The sequence below is a fragment of the Sphaerodactylus townsendi genome, linkage group LG03 (assembly GCF_021028975.2).
Source record: "Sphaerodactylus townsendi isolate TG3544 linkage group LG03, MPM_Stown_v2.3, whole genome shotgun sequence".
NCBI lineage: Eukaryota > Metazoa > Chordata > Lepidosauria > Squamata > Sphaerodactylidae > Sphaerodactylus > Sphaerodactylus townsendi.
In genome coordinates, this window is record NC_059427.1 from 23532852 (window position 1) to 23552322 (window position 19471).

Here is a 19471-nt window from a genome sequence, read left to right on the forward strand (position 1 = left end):
AAGGCCCACCCTCACTCGCCCCTGGTGGCACAGCCATGCCTCCCCAAGCCCCGCCTCCCAGCTTCAGTGCTTATAAAAGAGCTCTCCAAAGCCAGGGACAGCAGTCTCTTGTGGCCTCCTGGGAGGGGAGGGCAGAAGGGACTGCCAGGTGGGAGCTCAGCTGGGGGGCAGGGGACAGCTGTGGGGGCAGGCCTTGGGGAGATGTGGCCATGCCCCCAGGGGTGGGTGGGGGTGTGGCCCCACCCCTGCCCCCGAACCCACCCCATAAAAAATGTATACCTATGTCACTGAATGAGACATTCAATAAACAACGCAATAGGATTAGAGTGGCAGAAGCAACCAAACATCTAAAAATATAGCTGAAGCAAAGCATAAGTATTAACATGATGCATTAAATGATTCAAATATTACATAGTAGTATTCTAATTTCAGCCAGCTAGACACAGTAGTATAAGCCACACTCCCTAACAATTCATTCAAGTGACTTTGTGAATCATTCAGTTATCCCTTCCACATCGTGACTTTCCCCATCGTGGTTTTCATATATCACAGGTCGGCATAAGAAATTAAATGGGAGTTTTGGGGGAGTTTTGAGGAAGCTGCAGATGACACGCGAAGGCTAAAAGACGACACAGAAAAGGTTTGGAAACTCAGAAATGCATAAAATATCGGTATAGTATTGTATGATAACACATTTTTATCTTTTAATACCACAAATATACACAATTAATTTGTTTAAAGTTAAAAGAAAAAAAGAGAAAAAATCAGATTTATTCTTTTGTATAAAGGGAGGGCCAAAAATGTTTAGGTGAATTTGCAGATTGCCGGTGGCATTGTGCTCCTAACCCCAGTGTTGTGGAAGGGGTAAATGTAGTACAATGCAATTCTATTGCCTGCACAGAAAAACCCTCTTGAGTAATTCAGCCAGGAGAATGGAGGCCTTCCTGACCTCCTCAGGCTGACCATTCCAGAAGGTGGGGGCTACAACAGAGAAGGCCACGCGTACAGGCAGTTGCTTCTCACTTGACATGAACAGCCCTTACTAGGGTCATCATAAATTGGTTGCAAAGTGATGGCCCACACGTATGCATCATTTTGCTCAGCATTATTCCCTCTTGCCAAGTGATGAAGGTGATTCCTTCTTTCTAGTATCCCTATTGGAACAGCTTTTCATACTACACAACCTATGATGTGCAAATGTGCTACTGTATTTTTCACTTTTTGTACAGTACTTCCCTTCCCCCACCCCCATTACATTCAAGATTAAGAGACAGTCAGTGTGCTGTAGTGGTTAGAACAACAGAGTAGGATCTGGAAGATCTCAGTTCGAATCCCCACTCTGCTATGAAGATTGCAGAGGAACCTTGGGCCAGCCATGTACACTCAACCTAACCTACCACATAGGGTTGCAGTGAAGATAAAATGGAGGAGCGGGGAAGTGATGTAATTCCCTTCTGATTCCCAACTGAGAAAGTAGATGGAGTATTAATGACATTAAAAATTATACGATTTAAAATAGCTTTAGGGAAGCAGCTCTTGGTGATACCCTTCTTAGTCATTTTGAGGGAAACTAAATATTGACGGGGCTCAGAACATTGATTTACAAATGTCATTAAGCCTCCCCCTAACTATTCTACCATAGTTTTAAAGCATTCTTTCTAGAGTTAGAGGGAATCTGCTTTCTTCCAGGATACCATGCCCAGGAACTATACTCATCAGTTCCCGTCAGTACGGCCAATTTCATGCCACAGTAGCCGATGGGAATTGTGTAGTTCCTGAACATCTGGAGAGCCGCAGGTTCCCTACCCCTGTCACCAGCCCTAAACACCACTGAGGTGTACATTAAAGTCAATGGGTTCAGCAGAGGGTAACTCTGTTCAGGATGGTAGTGTTTAGAAAAGTGGTAGCTTTCTATCACAATGGCGATTTGGGACCATTTGGGCACTGACTCAGCTAATCCGGAATAATTCTCAGTGCCGGATTTACCTATAGGCCGAAGCCTAGCGCCTCAACATTTAGGGAGCCTCTGGTCAGGGTGTGTTATCTTTGACACTGTCACAGACTTTCCTTGTGCACGCCGTCATAACCCAGGGCAGTCTCTAAACAGCCCTTCAGTAATTTTCCTTGACACCGGTTCAGAACAATAACCTCATAAACCGATCACTCGACCTGAGCATTGATTTGTATATTGATTTTGTTCTTCCAGGATTTCACTGAAGGGGACCCCGTTTTCTAGTCATGAGGGTGGGGGATTGGGAATTGCCCAGGGCCTCTCTTTCCCAAGTGGCATGGCCTCTTCAGCTAAACCCAGCACTGATTATTCTGGTTCCATTCTTGCAACCGGGGTGTGTGTGTGTGTGTGTGAAAGTCCTCACTTTGCCTTCAGTATATATTAGAAGAGTGGCGGGGCGGGCGGAGGGAGGGGAGGGGAGGGAGGGAAGTGGGCGCGGAAATCTTTCGCCCTACGACTGGGATCTAACAAATCCGCTCTAAATGACCTTTCGCGTGCCCGTCCCGGGGTTTCTTTTTGCTGCTGTCTTTGGCCTCTCGTTGGCTGCAACTTTTTGAGGTCTGCGCTTCCCCAAGCCGGAGAGGTCACTCAACTGGAGCACCCTCGAGCACCGTTTCAGATTGCAAAAAGGGAGAGCGGCGGCAGATCACTCGAGCACCAGATCCCTGGAGCCCGCCGGGGCAACGGGGCTGGGTGCAAGCCCGGAGCGGGAATGGGGCGTGCCGCCGCGGCGGTGGGCGTGCCGGTGTCGCTTTCCCCAACCCCGTGAGGCTCCTTTTGGCTTCGCGTCGCCGCCCCGGGACCGAGAGTCGTTCCTTGCCGCTTTTGGATAGTCCCTCGCCGGGGGGTTGCAAATTGGAGCCGGAGCGGCAGCCATGTCCTCGGTGAAAGTGCTGTATCCCCCCAAGATCCACCACAGCGTGCTCAACCCCGGCTTCCCCAAAGATGAGCCAGCTCAGGGTAAGTAGCAATCAACCCTGGGGCTGGGACTCTCTGCCAGATGGTGCACGGCTCTTTTGCCCAGGGGGGAGACTGAGCATATAGAAACATAAGAGCTGGAAGGGGGGACCTCAGGGGTCATCTAGCTCAACCCGCTGCACAACGCAGGAAACCCCCTCCAAGCCCCCAGTGATCCCAGAGGAAGGCATATATGCCTTACAAGTACAAGGGTTAGGTTTTCTCCACCGGGATCCGTGTTGCCTGGAGTTGCCCTGGATATTATTCGGTGCGTTGGGCTTCCTGGCTGATGCCGCAGCATTGGAGAACCCACAAAGGAGCATATCTTAACTTTATATAGGTTTATCTGTCAGGGCTTCCTCCAAAGAAACCTGGGACTTGTAGTCTGCAGAAAGGGCTACGAACCTTGCCTTAGAGAAAATTTCTTCTCCAGCCCTTTCCATGAACTACAGTTCCCAGGGTTCCCTGGGGAGATGAAATAAAATTCAACCCCAGATAAAGTACCTGCGCCCACAGAGGCTATAAGCCCCTTTACTGACGGTGTTGGGGGCCCTGTAGTAGAAAGGAAAAAATATTGGCACAAATGGCTGTACAGCGAGACTGCGCGCTTGTTTCTTTTCAGTAGTGCGGATCAATGGAGCGACCACCTGTTTTTTTTTTCCTTAAAAGAGAGCCTTAAATTCAGCTGGGAATCTATTAAAAAAATCACCGATTCTCTCTATCGGCTATTGCTAAGGACAAGAGTCAGCGCTCAAGCTCAGTCTCAGACCGGTTTGATTTACGTCTATAAAAGCACAAGTTGCTATTTGCTTGACACCGGTAGAGGACACACCGCTTGGCCACCATTTAGGAGCCGCGTCCTCTGTGATATTGCCAACAGATTCCTTCTTGCAAAGTTTAAAGGGATCAAGAGAGTTGTGCCTCAGTGGCGACCTCTATGGGCAGCTACAGGCTCTACAAGCATTTCTGGCCAATGGCAATGAAACCCTTTGCCCACAAATTTGCAAAATTTCTCTTTCGTTAGATTAGATTCAGAATAGATTGGGTTCAAGCAAGAGCAAATGCACTTAATAATTAAAAACCATGGAGACCCATTCAGATGGGGGAGAGGCTGGCTGACTGTGTGTACCTGGCCTCAAACCTGCTTCCCATTGACAATGCGGAAGCATTTTTCCCAACAGCTGTAAAAATAAACAGCCCTTCAGGATGGGCAGGCAGTGCCTTGCTTGCCAGCTGCTAGTAACTTTCTGTGGCATACTTTTTCAACCCCCACCCCTCTTGCCAGGACTCATCACTCAATAAGCATGTGCAACATCAAAGACTACTAACCACTTCTAGCCTGCCTTACAATATTCAAAACCCCATTCAGAAAGGAAACTCTCTTTACTCATGGCCACAATCATGTAAAATAGTCGATATAATTTTCCTCACACTACAGGAGACATCCCAGTTGAGCTGGAGAGAGCCCAGTCTAAATCCACCAAGGGAATTCATAGGAGGGATGAGATTTGAATTGCTTGTTTGGTAGCTCACTCAATCCACTGATGGTGTGGAATTCCTCCTGTCTAGCCCACTTCCGTAAGGGCACCTCCAACAGTTTGTTTTATATATGCTTGTATTTTTCTTTTGGGATTAAGTCAAAGCTGATTTACGGCAACCCGGTGAGGTTATCAAGCCAAGAGACATTCAGAGGCAGTTTGCCATTACCTGCGTTTGCATGGGGCTGGGACTTTTTGGGTGGTCTCCCATCCAATTGTGACCAGGGCTGACCTTTCTTAGCTTTTGAGATCTGTCAAAATCCAGTCAGCCTCAGCTATCCAGGTCGTGACAGGCTTGTGATAGGAGTCTAGTTTACTATGTGTATAAACGCCCTTGATACTGACTTAGAAAGTTCACTGAAAATCCTGGCTACAGTTTCTACTTTAAAAAAAAGCCTACCAATACAAAGTTCTTGCAAAAGCTCCTCCCCTGTTTACAGATATGAACTGGTGTGTTGAATTGTTGGAGGCTCTCATAGCCAGAATCAATGGACTGTCGTGGGTTTTCTGGGTCATGAGACCCTGGTCTGGTAGTTTTTGCTCCTAACGTTTTGCCCGCATGTATGGCTGGCATCTTCAGAGGTATGTCTTAGTAAGAAGTGTTTCTCTCCGTGACACAGGGAGGAGGAAAACGCCAGGAGCAAAAACTACTAGACCATGGCCATGTAGCCCGGATAACCCACAATGGCCAGGTAATTGGGGCCTTGTGGCACCTTAAAGTCTAACAAAATTTTGTTCCGGCGTAAGCTTTTTGTGGATCTTGTCGTTATTATTTTATGAATGTGACTGGGGGAGGGGAACCCAGCAAGGTGAAGGATGCAAAGGGCCACAGAGTGGCATATCATTATGTCACAATCAGGAAAAGGCCACTTATTCTGGAATAAAACCGTGCAGCATAGCCCCTTCTTTTGTGGGTCATCTGGCACAACAACCCCGCGAGGGTGGTTGACATCACCTCCTTTCAATCTTCCCCCGTGGCATCCTTGGGCGATGACCCTTCGGCGGGACTCCTCCCCGCTCAGATGGTGGGCCAGCACTTTGGCCTTGCGACTTGCCTCACGGGGGGGGGGGGGCGCCGCCCCCTTTCCCGGCACCATGGTGTCTCCCGAGGAAGCGCAAACAAACAAATCCCTCTGTTTTCTCGCCAGGGGGAGGGGGGAACGGCCTGTTCCTCTAATGTGGCAGCCCTCCTTCACCCCCGCCCCTCCTCGGGGCCACCCCCTCCCCCGCAGCTGAGTGACGTGGGCGGGCTGCTTATCAAGGCGTTTATGGTGCAGCTCCTTGTCTTGGGCGCATTTTTGGCATTCCAGGAGAGCTTGCAAAAGAGACCCGGCTGGCTGCATTCGGCTTATCGCTTGCGAGCCGGGGCGCGGGGAAGTGAAACCGAGCGGCTCTTCTGGGAAAAAGGTGGTGTGGCCATTTGGAGATGGATTTCTGGCGCACGGCTTTCGGTCGCGTTGCATTTCAGCCTCCTTTTTTGCAAGGCATTTCCAATAGCAAACAGCCCTTCTTTTGAAGCGGGCGTAGAAGTTACATTGCGCGCGGCTTGCCCCAAAATTCCCCGAGCAAATTCACGCGAGGAGTTAAGCTCAAGTCCGTCCTATGGCATGCACTCGTTCCCCAGGCTGCATTTGAAAAGCACGCGAATGCCAGTATAGGCAGTGATTGCAGAGGGAGGAGGCAGGCAGATTAGGAAGTGCTGCGTTGAGATATAGTTTGGACTTCGGAATTTGGAGCCGCTTTATTCTATCCCTTGGTTCCAGAAATCAGGAGCCTTTCCGCCCAAGGCAATTGCATTCCACGGTACCGAAACGAAAACAAAACCATCCCGACCAAAGCATGATGTGGGAGGCTGTTCAAAATAACTGCTTCCGCCTTAGTTTACCTGGATGGGTCGCTTGGAGGCAGGGAACTTCTGGTGGGGCGGTTCCAACTAGGCAACCCTGTTGCAGACTGCGTTCGGGACCAAAGCCAAATGATACCTTTCATTATGAGTTTTCATCATGACCTATCAAAACAGAGGTGGCTCCAGCTAACGTAGGCTGCCCTGGCACTGTAATGGGGGAACCCTCCCATTGAAATCAGGGCTCCCTTGAGGGAAAGCACCGAATGTAACGTGGGGTAAATATGGCCTAGCTGCTGTTTACTTTTGTAGTATTGTTGGCCGGTGGCAGTTGGCCGGCTTTGGCAGGTTGTTATGTTAGGGGGGGGGAGCTGGTTTTCCCAGTATACCGCACCTGGCGGTTAGGAACAAACGCACCTCACAACCCAGCTGGCTTCTGCATTACAGCCCTTTGCGCTTTGCAAGTCAGCAATCCTGCCAGTGCGGCTGAAAGTGCCAGGCCGAGGGCATTAATAGCAGCTGCAACAAGGAACCACCAGAAGGGAATGAATTAAGTGATCCCCAACTGGTGCGCGGAATAAGCAGGAAAAGTAGGATCCTCCCGGCCTAACTTTAAAGGCTTCTCTAGGCGGTGCCGCATCGCACGTGGCTCAGCGGGCAAAAGTAGGGAGCGTAGGAGCTGGCTTCTCGCGCGCCTCTCGATTGGGCTGTCGCCACCGTCATGGCGCTTGCAGATTCGTTAAGAACTGTCGCCTACCCGCCCTCTCTTGAGCGGCTCCTTTCCTGCGAGTCTCGACGACTGTTTGTCCATCCCCCTGGCGGTTTAGCCCCGCCCAGCCGGCGGGGGAGCGAACGCTTGGCGCCGCTTCTAATTGGCTGGACCTTTCGCCTGCATCCCGAGCCCGGCTCTCCCTGATTGGCCCGCGTCGCAGCAGAAATGGAATTCTTTTGCTGCCACAAGCGAAGAATTTCTACATGGTGAGCAGGTAAGCCGCGGCTCCAGCAGCAACAATTCCCAGCCTGGGTTTGCAGGCTCGCTCCGGGCGAGAAGATTGTTCTGCTGCAGGCCATGCTGGTGGCTCAGGAGCCCGCTGGCCAGGGAGGGCCGCAGGCGCCTGGAGCGACCCCCAAGGACCCTTGCCACTTGGGTACATGCACATGAGGGGCGTGTTGCCTGTTGGTGGGCGTCTTTGTGAATGGAAGTTCTGGGGATGGGTGGAGGGAGGACGCGGCCGGAGTGTCTCCCGGAGGTGGGATGGCTTTGCTCCCGGTGTGGCCGAGGACTAACGACCCCCATGGGAATGGTTCTGGTGCTGACCCTCCGGTGTGTTTCTTTTGTCACTTGCAGGAAAGGCTACCTTGAAGTCGCGCTACCACCTGGGAGCCTTGATCGGCAGCGGCGGCTTCGGCACGGTGTACGCGGGGACACGGCTCAGCGATGCCCTCCCGGTAAGCCCGCGGCGGACGCTTTTTAAGGGAGAGGGCGGGAATAGGTACCCTGGCGAATTTGCAGGCCTCTGCAATCCAAGTTAAGCGGGCCTGGCGAGGAGGCCGCAGCTCTGGGGAGGGGTCCATCTTCTTTTCTTTGAATTGCAAATTGTTACCACTCCTCTCTCTGCTGGCTGGCCGGCCAGTTGAATTCAAACCAGCTTCGGTCCTTCGGCTAATTCTTGTCCTCCTGAGGAGGAGGTGTTTGCTGAACTTTTAGCTTCCACTGGGCGTAGCAGGATTTCCCAGTCGCTTAATTGTTATATAGCCTTCTTAACAACAACCCATTTAAACCACGGATAAGTATCTCTTGTATTAATGAGATCACATAGGTCATGGAGCGTGTCTCACGTTATCCTGTTTAGGGATATCAGCTTGTAGTATGACCTAGTTTGCTCCTTGCTGGTTCCAAGCCATGGATGAATGAAAATGTTCTTTATGCCCCGCCCTCCACCAGCCAACCTGGCTCTGTAAGAAAACCAGTCAGCCGCAACCGGTACTCTTATTTGCCGCTTGAAACTTTGGTTTAGGCTCACTCATTATAACTGGTGGATATTTCAGCTGTAAGATGTCCACTTGCTGACTTCTTGTACATTCAATTTCATTCAGAGGAATTTCCAGGTCAAAAAATAGTGCTGCATAACATTTGAGAGAAAAATATTTTTGCTGGGGTGAAAATGTTGCTTTTTGCGCTCCCACTGCCCGCCCCCACCTTTCAGTCTTAGGTTAGCAGGTTTTTTTTTTATTATTTCTCCCTAGGATAGTTCTCAAGATATTGTGGGACCATGTGAGTGTAGATAAAAAAGGATTTTAACATCTTTGTGTAATAAACTTGATGGGAGGTTATTTCTTTAAATTAAGAACATCCTTGTTTTATATACCTTTTCTCCAATTCATAGATTCTCTCATTACATTACTGTCGTTTACAAGCAGCGTGTGCCATGCACACAATTCTGCTATTCACAAACTGACAGCTTGCTTTTTTTTCTCAAGATTGTGTTTGTGCATAGAACCGCAAAGTCCTAAAGTGCTAGAGGTTTCAAAATGAAAAGTAGGTGCATTGTGGAGATGCTTTACTGATCCGATGCCCAAATATCAAAAACTTTTGTTATAAGGCAATGCATCACACACAAATATTAAGTCAATAAAGCCTCCAAAGAGTAAAATACTCCATAATGGTCCAAAGAATATTCAGGGAATGCAAGTTGCAGTGAAATACTAAAAGGATACAGATCATGTTCCAAGAAATAAAAATGCACTTTACATAAATATCCATGTAGTAACAATGCATCATGTACAAAAAATGCCTTCACTCCATTAAATAAAACTGAAGGCCTTATAATCAATTAAAGGCAAATTGAGTCATTCACTAGAATAATATTTTAGACGCCAAGCTCCAAAAATAGTTCATATCATACTCAAGTCCAGTTTCAAAAGAATACAAGACTCTTGCTTCTCAGAAGAGGTTACTGAAACCAAGTCTGCTAGCATTCCCTGTATGACTGGTTTTGCCAGTGTTCTTGAACCCAAGAAGCTGCCTTGTAATTGGATCAGATCACTGGTCTATCAAAGTCAGTCTTGTCTACTCAAGACTTGCTTTGGCTCTCAAGGGTCTTGGGCAGAGGTCTTCCACATCACCTATTGCCTGGTCCTTTCAACTGGAGGTGCCAGGGATTGAACCTGGGAACTTCTGCAAGCCAAGCAGTTGCTGTACCACTGAGCCATTGTGTGTCCCCCCCCCCCCCCCATTATTGTGACTACATGGCCATTTAGTCCTTGGATACGTGAATTCTATTATTTGAATATTTCATTCCAAGTCATATTGCTTGAATATTCTTTGAACTGTGTGAACACTGTGGTATGTTTCACTCCATGAACATTTTATTAACCACGTGGTAGAATGTATTGCGCCATTACAATATGTTTTGACATTTATCTGTCATATGTTGTTTCTTATGGATCTCCATAAATACATGTCTGTCAGCTGTGAAACCTCCAGTACTTGTGCACTTTGCCTGTGTTTCTAGAGGTTGGTTTTATTTTTCTGGAACAGTGGTGGCAAACCTTTGGTACTCCAGATGTTATGGACTACAATTCCCATCAGCCCCTGCCAGCATGGCCAATTGGCGATGCTGGCAGGGGCTGATGGGAATTGTAGTCCACAACATCTGGAGTGCCAAAGGTTCGCCACCACGGTTCTAGAATGTATTCATACACAGCTGGACTCAATGCCCATTTGCCAGGTTCACACAGTATAGCAACAACATGTATTGGGAGGATTGTGCATGGATTGTAAGCTTCCTGTATAAATCATCCTAGTGCAGTGGTGGCGAATCTATGGAACTCCAGATGTTCATGAACTCTCATTGTAGTTCATGAACATCTGGAGTGCCATAGGTTCACCACCATGGTCCTAGTGTTTGAAAAAGGGCTGTATAAAAGCGAAGAAAGAACAGAGCCCAGATACAGCTTTGTTTGGGGCCCCCTAGTGGCCACGTCACCCTTTAGGGTTGGACAGCAGTAGTCAGGCTTGCTCTTGGAATCTGATAGAACTACCTTCTTAAATTTCTTCCCTCCCTTTCAGGTGGCCATTAAGTACGTGGCCAAGGAACGAATCTTGCAGTTTCACCATATGGTAAGCTTAAACCCTTTTGTCCAGTTTCTTGTGTTCTGGGTGTTGCAACCCACCTCCTCTCCCTTGAACGCACCACCCAATATGATTCTCACCTCTGTTCAATTTTCAGAATGGCACACTGGTTCCGCTCGAAGTCCTTCTTCTGAAGAAGGTGTCGTCTGCCGGTTGCCGGGGCATTATCCGCCTCCTGGACTGGTTTGAGGAACCTGACTCGTACTTCATTGTTATGGAGCGTCCCCTCATGTATCAGGACCTCTTTGACCTCATCACGGACCGGGGCCCACTCCCTGAAACCTTGGCAGCCAGTTATTTTAAGCAGGTGGTTGATGCAGTGCACCACTGCCACATTTGCGGTGTATTACACCGGGACATCAAGGACGAGAACATTTTGGTAGACCTTCTGCATGGTGAACTAAAGCTCATAGACTTTGGCTCTGGTGCCTTGCTCCGGGATTCTCCATATACAGACTTTGATGGTGAGTATGCTGTATGTAATACTGAGGGGCTGATCAAAGACAGAGCTCCTTGAAGCAGCCAAGGCCACACATTTTTGCAAGGATGGTGCCCCACTAAGGCCAACATGGCCAGTTGGTATGGCAAAGAGTGACCTGTGCCACACCCTTCTGGTACCTTTCTGTTCAGGCATCAACTAGTTCAGGGGTCTGCAATCTACGGCTCTCCAGATGTTCATGGACTACAATTCCCATCAGCCCCTGCCAGCATGGCCAAGTGGCATGACTGATGGGAATTGTAGTCCATGAGCATCTGGAGAGCCGTAGGTTGCAGACCCCTGAACTAGCTCAGTCATAAAAGCAAAACCCTAGAAGAGAAAAAAACAAGTGATTTTGTGACTCCTCATTAGTGTTTATGGATTAACTTCTTTGGGAGCCAGTATAGTTTAGTGGTTAAGAGCAGTGGACTCTAATCTGACGAACTGGATTTATTTCCCCATTCCTGCTGGGTGACCTTGGACCAGTCGCAGTTTTCACAGAATTCTCAACCCCACCTACCTCACAAGATGTCTGTTGTGGGGAGGGGAAGAGAAGTGGGTTTGTAAATCAGCTTGAGTCTCCTTACAGGAGGGAGAGGTGGGGGTATTAATCCAAACTCTTCTAGCGTGGGCTTTGTTTTCTGTGGTATATCTGCTTCCTTGTCAAAGTCCTAAACAGCCGTTTCTGCTCTTCAGCTGTGGACTTTTCCCCTCCAAGGCTCAGAACTGAAATGAACTGTTATATCTGTGGGGAAATTCACATTGCTTGTTTTTTAGGGAAGGCCTGTTAGAACCTAACTGCACGGTTTTTGCCGGAGGGGCGCTTCCTTGATTGCTTTACATGGGTTAGCTATGCCCTAAATACACTGTAGCTATCTATTTTTACTCACGCTCTTGGCATGCATGTGGAAAAGAAATTCCAGCTGGCATTGCTAACTGATCTGTTTGTACACAGAAGCAGGTGGTGGTACTAGTAACTTGACTGATGTGTGAAAAAGAAGCACTTTTTGTAGTTGTATCTTGAAAGACCATGGATCTAGTTGGCAGTGCCTTGGTAATCATGTGCTTGGCCTGTATAATTTCATACTGAAAGTGGGGAATCAAATGACAGAATGCTCCCTAACTATTAAAAAAAATCCTTGCAGATGGAAAGCTAGCGCATCATAAGGAAAAGTGAAGGCCTTCTCCCTGATATGCTGGTTCTCTTTCTGCAGGGGAATTTATGTTCCTATAGAGCCGTGGCGGCGAACCTTTGGCACTCCAGATGTTATGGACTACAACTCCCATCAGCCCTTTCCAGCATGGCCAATTGGCCATACTGGCAGGGGCTGATGGGAATTGTAGTCCATAACATTTGGAGTGCCAAAGGTTCGCCACCACTGTTATAGAGGCATTCAGTCATACTACCTTTAGCCCGAAGTGAAGATTAAATACCAGTTTGTCACCTCAGTAAGAATCACGACAAAGATTCTGGGGCAAAAGTGGAATGCCTAATCTTTTGGACGTAATCTGTGCCTCAGTTCCACTGATGTGTGTTTGTGTAACAGTTTCATTTATGTAACAATTTTATCATCTCAGTTTTACAATCAGTGCAATGGTTACTGTTTTTTTTTTTAACTCTAGGTGATGAGGGTGCCACAGAAAGCTTTTGATGGTTGGCCAGAACTTCCAAGATAGGATTGTTTTGGTTCAAAAGCATGATAAAGTCTCTTTAGATGTGGGTTCACCTGCTCTTCTCTGCTCCTATAGGTACCCGTGTCTACAGCCCTCCTGAATGGATAAAATACCACCGGTACCATGGACTGCCTGCCACTGTGTGGTCGCTGGGTGTTTTGCTCTATGATATGGTGTGTGGGGACATCCCTTTTGAACAAGATGAAGAGATCCTTCTTGGGAAACTCCACTATCATTGCAGGGTATCTGCAGGTAAGGATGTTGGTCTTGCAGGTTCTTTCATCTTTCCAGGTTCCTCATTTTGGCGGGATGGGGACTGGCATCCAGTGGCACAAGAGCAGGGTTGGAAAGGTCAAAGTCAGGCTATGCTGACATAGGCCAAAGTGTTCTTGAGGGTATTAGCCATATGATCTGTGGAATTGTCATTCTGAAGATCAGATTAGACTGCAAGTGGAGAATGGTGGAGTCAAAGTGTCTCAGGGTACATATGCTTATAAGGCGTAGAACCACGGATCCTGTGCTATGTATCCTGCTGGCAAATACTGTTAATTTTTTTTCCAGTGTACTTCTGCACATCCCCTCCCCCCCCCCCGGTTTAGTTCTGGATTAATTTTAATTTAATTTTTTCTCCATTTTGTTTTTGTGAACCCTTTTACTACGATGTTTTGCCTATTCCATTTAAGCTAGTGTGATCATAATGTTCCATTGTTTATTTCTCCGCCCTACCAAATCCCTGGCCTTTATCCACATGTCCATGTAGTTGCCCAAGCTCCCCTTCAGCCATTTCTTCTCCCCCTTCTCCTCCATTTTCAAGACAGACTGGACCAGCTGTGTCAATTTCACATAGAACATTATCTTCTCATGGCAGCCCATCCTCCCTTTTAGCCATTTTCTGTCTCTTTGGTTATCCATTTCTCCCCTTGCATTTTAAAAAATGAGACTTTTGATAGAGTGCTGATGTAAAGGGATGAGTGAATGCTAACTTAACGTTGCCAAGGTAAAAGGCTAGGATCATGAAAATCTCCTGGTCTTTCCCCCATTTCCCTCTTACTACACATGTTTTTTCCCACAAGGACTTGGTTTTGGGGCGGGGACATTTCAGATGTAAATAATGGTGGATCATGCTTCGGTTTATGGTGCAAAATGGTGGATTGTGCCATTCTGAGAGCAAAATTAAAAGAGGTTGAAGGGAATGCACTGAACATACTTGCAACTGAGAGATTCTTCAACATGCACAAAGAATGGTGGTCAGGTAGAAATGCACTGTACTTAATATTAAACTATATTATCAAGCACCTGGCCTGGTTTGGATTGTGGGTTGGATTAAAAATCCAGATCAGCTAGTAATAAAATTAGAAATGGCAGGTTTGGAAGAAGGTCAACGTGATTACCTACATGCTAAAAATACTATTAAAAATACAATAAATAGAAGCCATGTAATCAGAGTTATGGTTTGCTTAGAATTTAGGAATCTACCTGAAAAAAGAGTCAATCTTCCAATATCTGTAAGGGTATATTATAAGAAAAAATAATGATTTTATAACATGGAGATATGATAAACTTTCAAGGAGGAATCAAGTCTTGGCAAAAGACGAAGGATGAAGTAAAAAAAAAAACCCTACAATGGCTACTACATTTTCAACTAGTTTCAAGATTTCAAAAGGACTTCCACACAGCAAGAGGTGTAGTAAGGGAGTTGACTGAACTTGAAAGGGTGATAATACAGCAGGATGAATTTGTAAGCTACTACTTCAGTTTGACACAGAAACAAGTTAAAACGTGTATAGTTCGATGGATGCAAAATGTTTGAGGAAGAAATGTATCCCCCACAATGGGAAACCTTGTGGGCAAAAGAAAATTTACAGCCAATCAAGCATTAAAAGAAAATTGGCACAAGACGTTTTATCAGTGACGTATTATTGCCAAAGGGTATTGAGAAGATGGACAAAAGCTATAAAAAGAAACGTTCAAAATGTAAAGAAGCGGATGGCACAGTTTTATCATGTGTGATGAACACGCAAAAAGACAAAAAAAATTAGAATGAAAGACATGCTGAAGTCCAGAAAATGTGCTTTTTAAAAATTAATTTACTACGGAAGCCAATTGTATGCTATTAAGCATTCTCCCAAAAATATTCCAAAAATCTTGGAAAAATTGTGTAGATGCATAGTAACGGCGATCAGAGCTACGTTTGCAGCAAAATGGAAAGCCGAAGAAGACTGGGAAGGCAAACCTTCAGTGATGGCAACAAGACGAGCTGAACCTGCAGTTATGGCAAAACTATGTGAAAAAAAGACCAATTAAAAATCAAGATAAATAAAAAGCATATTACTTTTATTGTCCTTTTAAAAAAATGGGGAGCAGAAGAAGTGGTTGTTGAAAGGATATATATAAATTATTAATATCAAAAAGGGGGAAGCATTTAAATATACTTTGGATAAATTATAATGATAACGTTAATTTCATTTTCAATACTTGGGAAGCAGTCTTAGAAATTTAATAGTACTAAGCAATGCTGCGAGCTTTTAAAAATCTGTTCTGCTTTAATATTATTCCTCTTACAATATTGCATAACATCCTTATCGGGTTTATCAAATGCTTAACAGGGTATCTTATTTACGCTAAGTTTATTATGGTAGCCACTATTTAATGCTCATTATTATCCCCCTGTTTGCTATTAATAATTGCGATCATCACTTATCGTCTATTGTTTATTATATCCTTATTTATTATATCAAATGTATATTTTTGTCCTTTGATATAATTGTAGCTTTTGATTTGATATGTTTTTTTCCTTTATATCTATAAAATATACATTTTTTAAAAAAATAGATTTTTTAAAGGTCGTCATTTGTTAATTAACACTGGAACTTTATGACCGGGACAAGGAAACATTTCAGCCACTTGCTACCATTAAGTACATGCAACAGGACACTGACCTCTGTGTGAGTGTCCTACTTCACAAATTAATTCAGTAATATGACCCTCTGCTAGGAACTCTTCTTACATTACTTAACTGAAGCAAGCGAGCCACAATCTAGTCTGGAAGGCCTTACTTTTGTTATAAGTACATCCTGGGTCACCTTGACCACAAGTTAATAGTTTGCAGACATGGTGAGGCGACGCTTGTCAAATGCTTTGTCTCCTAGAAAGGTGCTTTATGAATTGTGGGTTTTTCTTCCCTCTTTTTGACAGAATGCCGTCACTTGATCGAGTGGTGTCTCTCGCTGGTCCCGGAGAAGCGGCCATCCCTGGAACAGATCCTGGCGCATCCGTGGCTCCTCACCTCCCTGGAGCACAGTGGTCGCAAAGTTCAGCTGCAGCAGCCCCCGATCCCTAAAGCGAGCACCAGCCTGTCACTATGAGGCCTTCTGGACAGCATTGGAGGTGGCTTGGCAGACTGGACAAAATTCTCCTCAGCCTCTCCTTCACCAACAGATGGATTGACTGTTGAATAGCTGCCTTGCCGGGGTGGGGGGGGGGTGATTCATAAAAACCCAGGTCAATGGCAGCAGTCATACACAGCCTAACTAACTAGACAGTGGGGCTGTCTCACAGCCTTACCAATGTAATATAACAGACCAATGAGCACCGCTCCGTTTACATAAGGACTCTCGGCCGTATCCTGTTCACTGACGAGGCATGGAAGATTGGCACCAAACAAGCAGCAGCCAAAGACTTTTAGGGCTGTCTGGCTTCCCCCCCCTCCCCCTTCCACTCCAGGATGGATATCAGAGATGAAGGAACTTGGAACTTCCTTGAGGAAGCAGGACTGGATGAATATTTTCAGTGTGTCATGGATATGGTGATAGGTCACCTGCAGACAACAGCTTCTATTTATTTAGTATGATGTTCCTTTGGGAACCCTGGCTGGTTCCTGCTGTGCTTACAATAAGTGTCACACCTGTTTTCCCCTGACATGGATGTTGTATTCTCTCATCCCTCCAGCCCATCTTTCCATTCCTGGCCAGCCATTCCAAGTCTGAATCCATCTGTAAACAATAGGCCTGGTTTCTCTCTCCTTGATTTGTAGGCTGAGGGAATTTTTTTAAGGAGGGTGGGAGTACAGTGTAGCACAAAGGTAAGACAAGCACAAATATTTGGAAGATTAAAAATCCAGAGCCCTGAACTCCTTATAGTAATGAGGACTTGACTTGGGCGGTGTGATCACAATAGAGAAGACATCCTTGTAAATCTTGACTGAGTGCTGCAGATTTTCAAAGAATGCTCCACATCAGTTTTGATTTTTCTCTCAAGCTTCCTTCACTTTTCCCAGCTCTTTATCCTGGAGAAGTTTGAAGCAGTGTTCATCCAGGATGTACAGAAACCCTTGGTCACTCAAGAGCTGGCTTGCTGACTTGAATTGTGGGCCTTTCTAGTGCATTTTTTCCCTCACCCTTGTTCTTCCCCATAATAGACTTAACGGAACAACAAGAGCTTGTGATCTTGACCCTGAATTTAGGGAACCTGCAGCCTTAAGGTAGTAAAAACCACTAGGGGCTTTCAATTTGGTGCCTTGTAGTAGGGGAGTAGCAGAATAAACCTTGTGGGCACCATTCTTTGGCAATAAGAGTGCAGATTTCTGTAAATGTTAAGGTAACTGATGGGGCCCAATCTCTGACAAGTTCCCCGAGCTTCTTTGGCTTGAATGGGGAGGACAGCTGTCTAGTCCATCACTGTAGAATTCCTGTTTTGCTAATTTCTGTGGGGGAAATAGAAAAATGGATCCTGACTCTTAGGACAGTTAATTAGTTGAGGGGGAAAGGGCCTGGAGACTAAATCCCATTTCACAACCTCCTAGTTGAGTAACCTTCAAGTGCCTTAATATGAGCTTCCTGGCACTGCCTCCTTAGGACTTGTTTACACCAGCAGGGAATGGGGCAGGATACCAGCCTGGAAAGGTTTTTGCTGTAAGAGCCAGAATCCAGCCTTGGGAAGTCCCAGCATCAATTTCTGAGCCTGCCTTCTTTGGCAATGTAGCTGAATAGTATATTTATATTGCATTTCAGGATCTGATTTGTGGATTTTTAACAAATTGTCTCATGCACACTTGCAATGCCGTGCCTGTTTAAGGCTCCAACAACCAAACCCTTTCTGGGATTAAAACATTTTTTATAAGAAAACACAACTGCTTTTGGGTTTTTTCCCCCTGTTCCTATCTGCATTTGGGTGGGGATATCTGGCATGGTTCTGTGTTAACAGGACTCTTATCTGAGTAAAACCAAGACTGTTTGATGTGACATTTGAAAACTAAGCGCCCTAGGTGCTCAAAGCAGGTTCTTCACTCTCTTGGGTATGAAAAGAAGCCTGGAAACGTCAATAAAAAGACTGAGAAAAGCTTGATTGGTTGTGGCAAAGGAGAAAGCTTTGTGGCGTACCTCGCTCCCCAAAATGGTTTTCATGTACATTCCTTTACTCGGGCATCTTTACAATTTGATGTTCAGCAAGGGTGAGAGTCAATGTGATGTAGTGGTTAAGGTATTAGACTAAGATTTGGGAAACCAGGATCATGATGCGGAGACAGGCAATGGCAAACCATCTCTGAACATGTCTTGCCTTGAAAACCCTACAGCAGTGGCAGAGGGGGCACTCAGAGCCCTCTCTGTGGGCACGCGCACACAGAGTTCATGATGTAAGGGGAGCGGAAAATCACACACACACATCTAGGCTGGTCTTGCTTCTGAGTAAACCCTCCTAGGGTCACGATTCACCCATTCGAAGCATTGCATGGTTGCTTCACCAAGCTTACTCCCAAGTAACACACGCCTCGGAGCAAACCATTTTTTCTAAACTAAAACCTCAGTATTCAGGTTAAATTGCCACGTTGGCACTTAGTGATAAATAAGTGGGTTTTGGGTTGCAATTTGGGCACTTGGTCTCGAAAAGGTTCGCCATCACTGCCCTACAGGGTCACCAAAGTAATCTCTGCCTTGACAGCAAAAAATATAAAGGTGAGTAATATTTTCAAACAAGCTACTGGTCAGATCCCTTGCTATAGGTGCCCTTGTGGGTTGTAGCTGCGTGGCGAAGGGGTTAGGTATTTTTTTTTCTTTTGTCACCGTTGTGTCCTCTTTTTACTTCACCGATCTCTAATAGATCAGATGCCCCCTCCCAGAAAGTCAACTCCATAACACTACATAAGGTTGAACTCGGGATAAATGTTGCATTATGACGTGTGTGTCAACAACTTGAACAAAATGAAGTGGATTTTCATCAGTGTTGTGTTGGGTTCACAGGATTTGAAGGTTTTCAACATAGTCTTGAATTGTGTATAATATAACTGACATGGGAAATGATGTGCTCACAGATAACAGTTTTCAAGTAAACACTTGCTGTATTTCTATCCTCAGGTTGAAAAGACTTTCCACATAAACCTGCTTCCTGTCAGAATATTAACAGTGCAATCCCGTCGACTGTAATGAGTTGAGGACTAAATAGTTTATAAGGGTGTGAAGCTGAGTTAATTGAGAGTGTTGTAACAGGGAAGCGTGGCCAAAGAGGTTGGTTGACTGCAATGTTTGGGACTGATTCAACCTGTTGAGTCTGTGGTTACACAAAACGTTCCATTTCAGGTAGGGTTCTTAAAATCTCACTGAAGCAACTGCTGGTGGAAGTGAGGAAGTAGTTGTGCTATGTTGGGAATCTAACCTACACCTAATGAGTTGTGGGAGTCACACGAGGTGGGCCGAGGTCCGTGGGATGAATGCCATGTTTGCAGGGCGAGGGAGGTTCTGGCTTCCCAAGATGGGAGGGTGTGTACATGTGTATGAATTGTCATGTGAGGGAGATTAAGCTTGTCATGCTCCATTCAGATCCTGACAGGATCAAAACCACA

At 46.0% G+C, this 19471-nt stretch overlaps 1 protein-coding gene across 2 annotated transcripts; it reads left to right on the forward strand.

The window, feature by feature from the left end:
* Positions 1 to 2497: 2497 nt before the first annotated feature.
* Positions 2498 to 17759, forward strand: LOC125430110 (serine/threonine-protein kinase pim-3-like). 2 transcript variants are annotated; one of them, XM_048491869.1, is made up of 6 exons: positions 2498 to 2971; positions 7698 to 7798; positions 10422 to 10472; positions 10582 to 10948; positions 12712 to 12888; positions 15832 to 17759. In XM_048491869.1, exons 1-6 carry the CDS (start codon positions 2887 to 2889, stop codon positions 15999 to 16001), a joined length of 951 nt encoding a protein of 316 aa, XP_048347826.1. In that variant the 5' UTR covers positions 2498 to 2886; the 3' UTR covers positions 16002 to 17759. The 2 variants fall into 2 exon arrangements, with proteins under 2 accessions (XP_048347826.1, XP_048347827.1); XM_048491870.1 differs by lacking the exon at positions 2498 to 2971 and adding an exon at positions 7345 to 7497.
* Positions 17760 to 19471: the final 1712 nt, after the last annotated feature.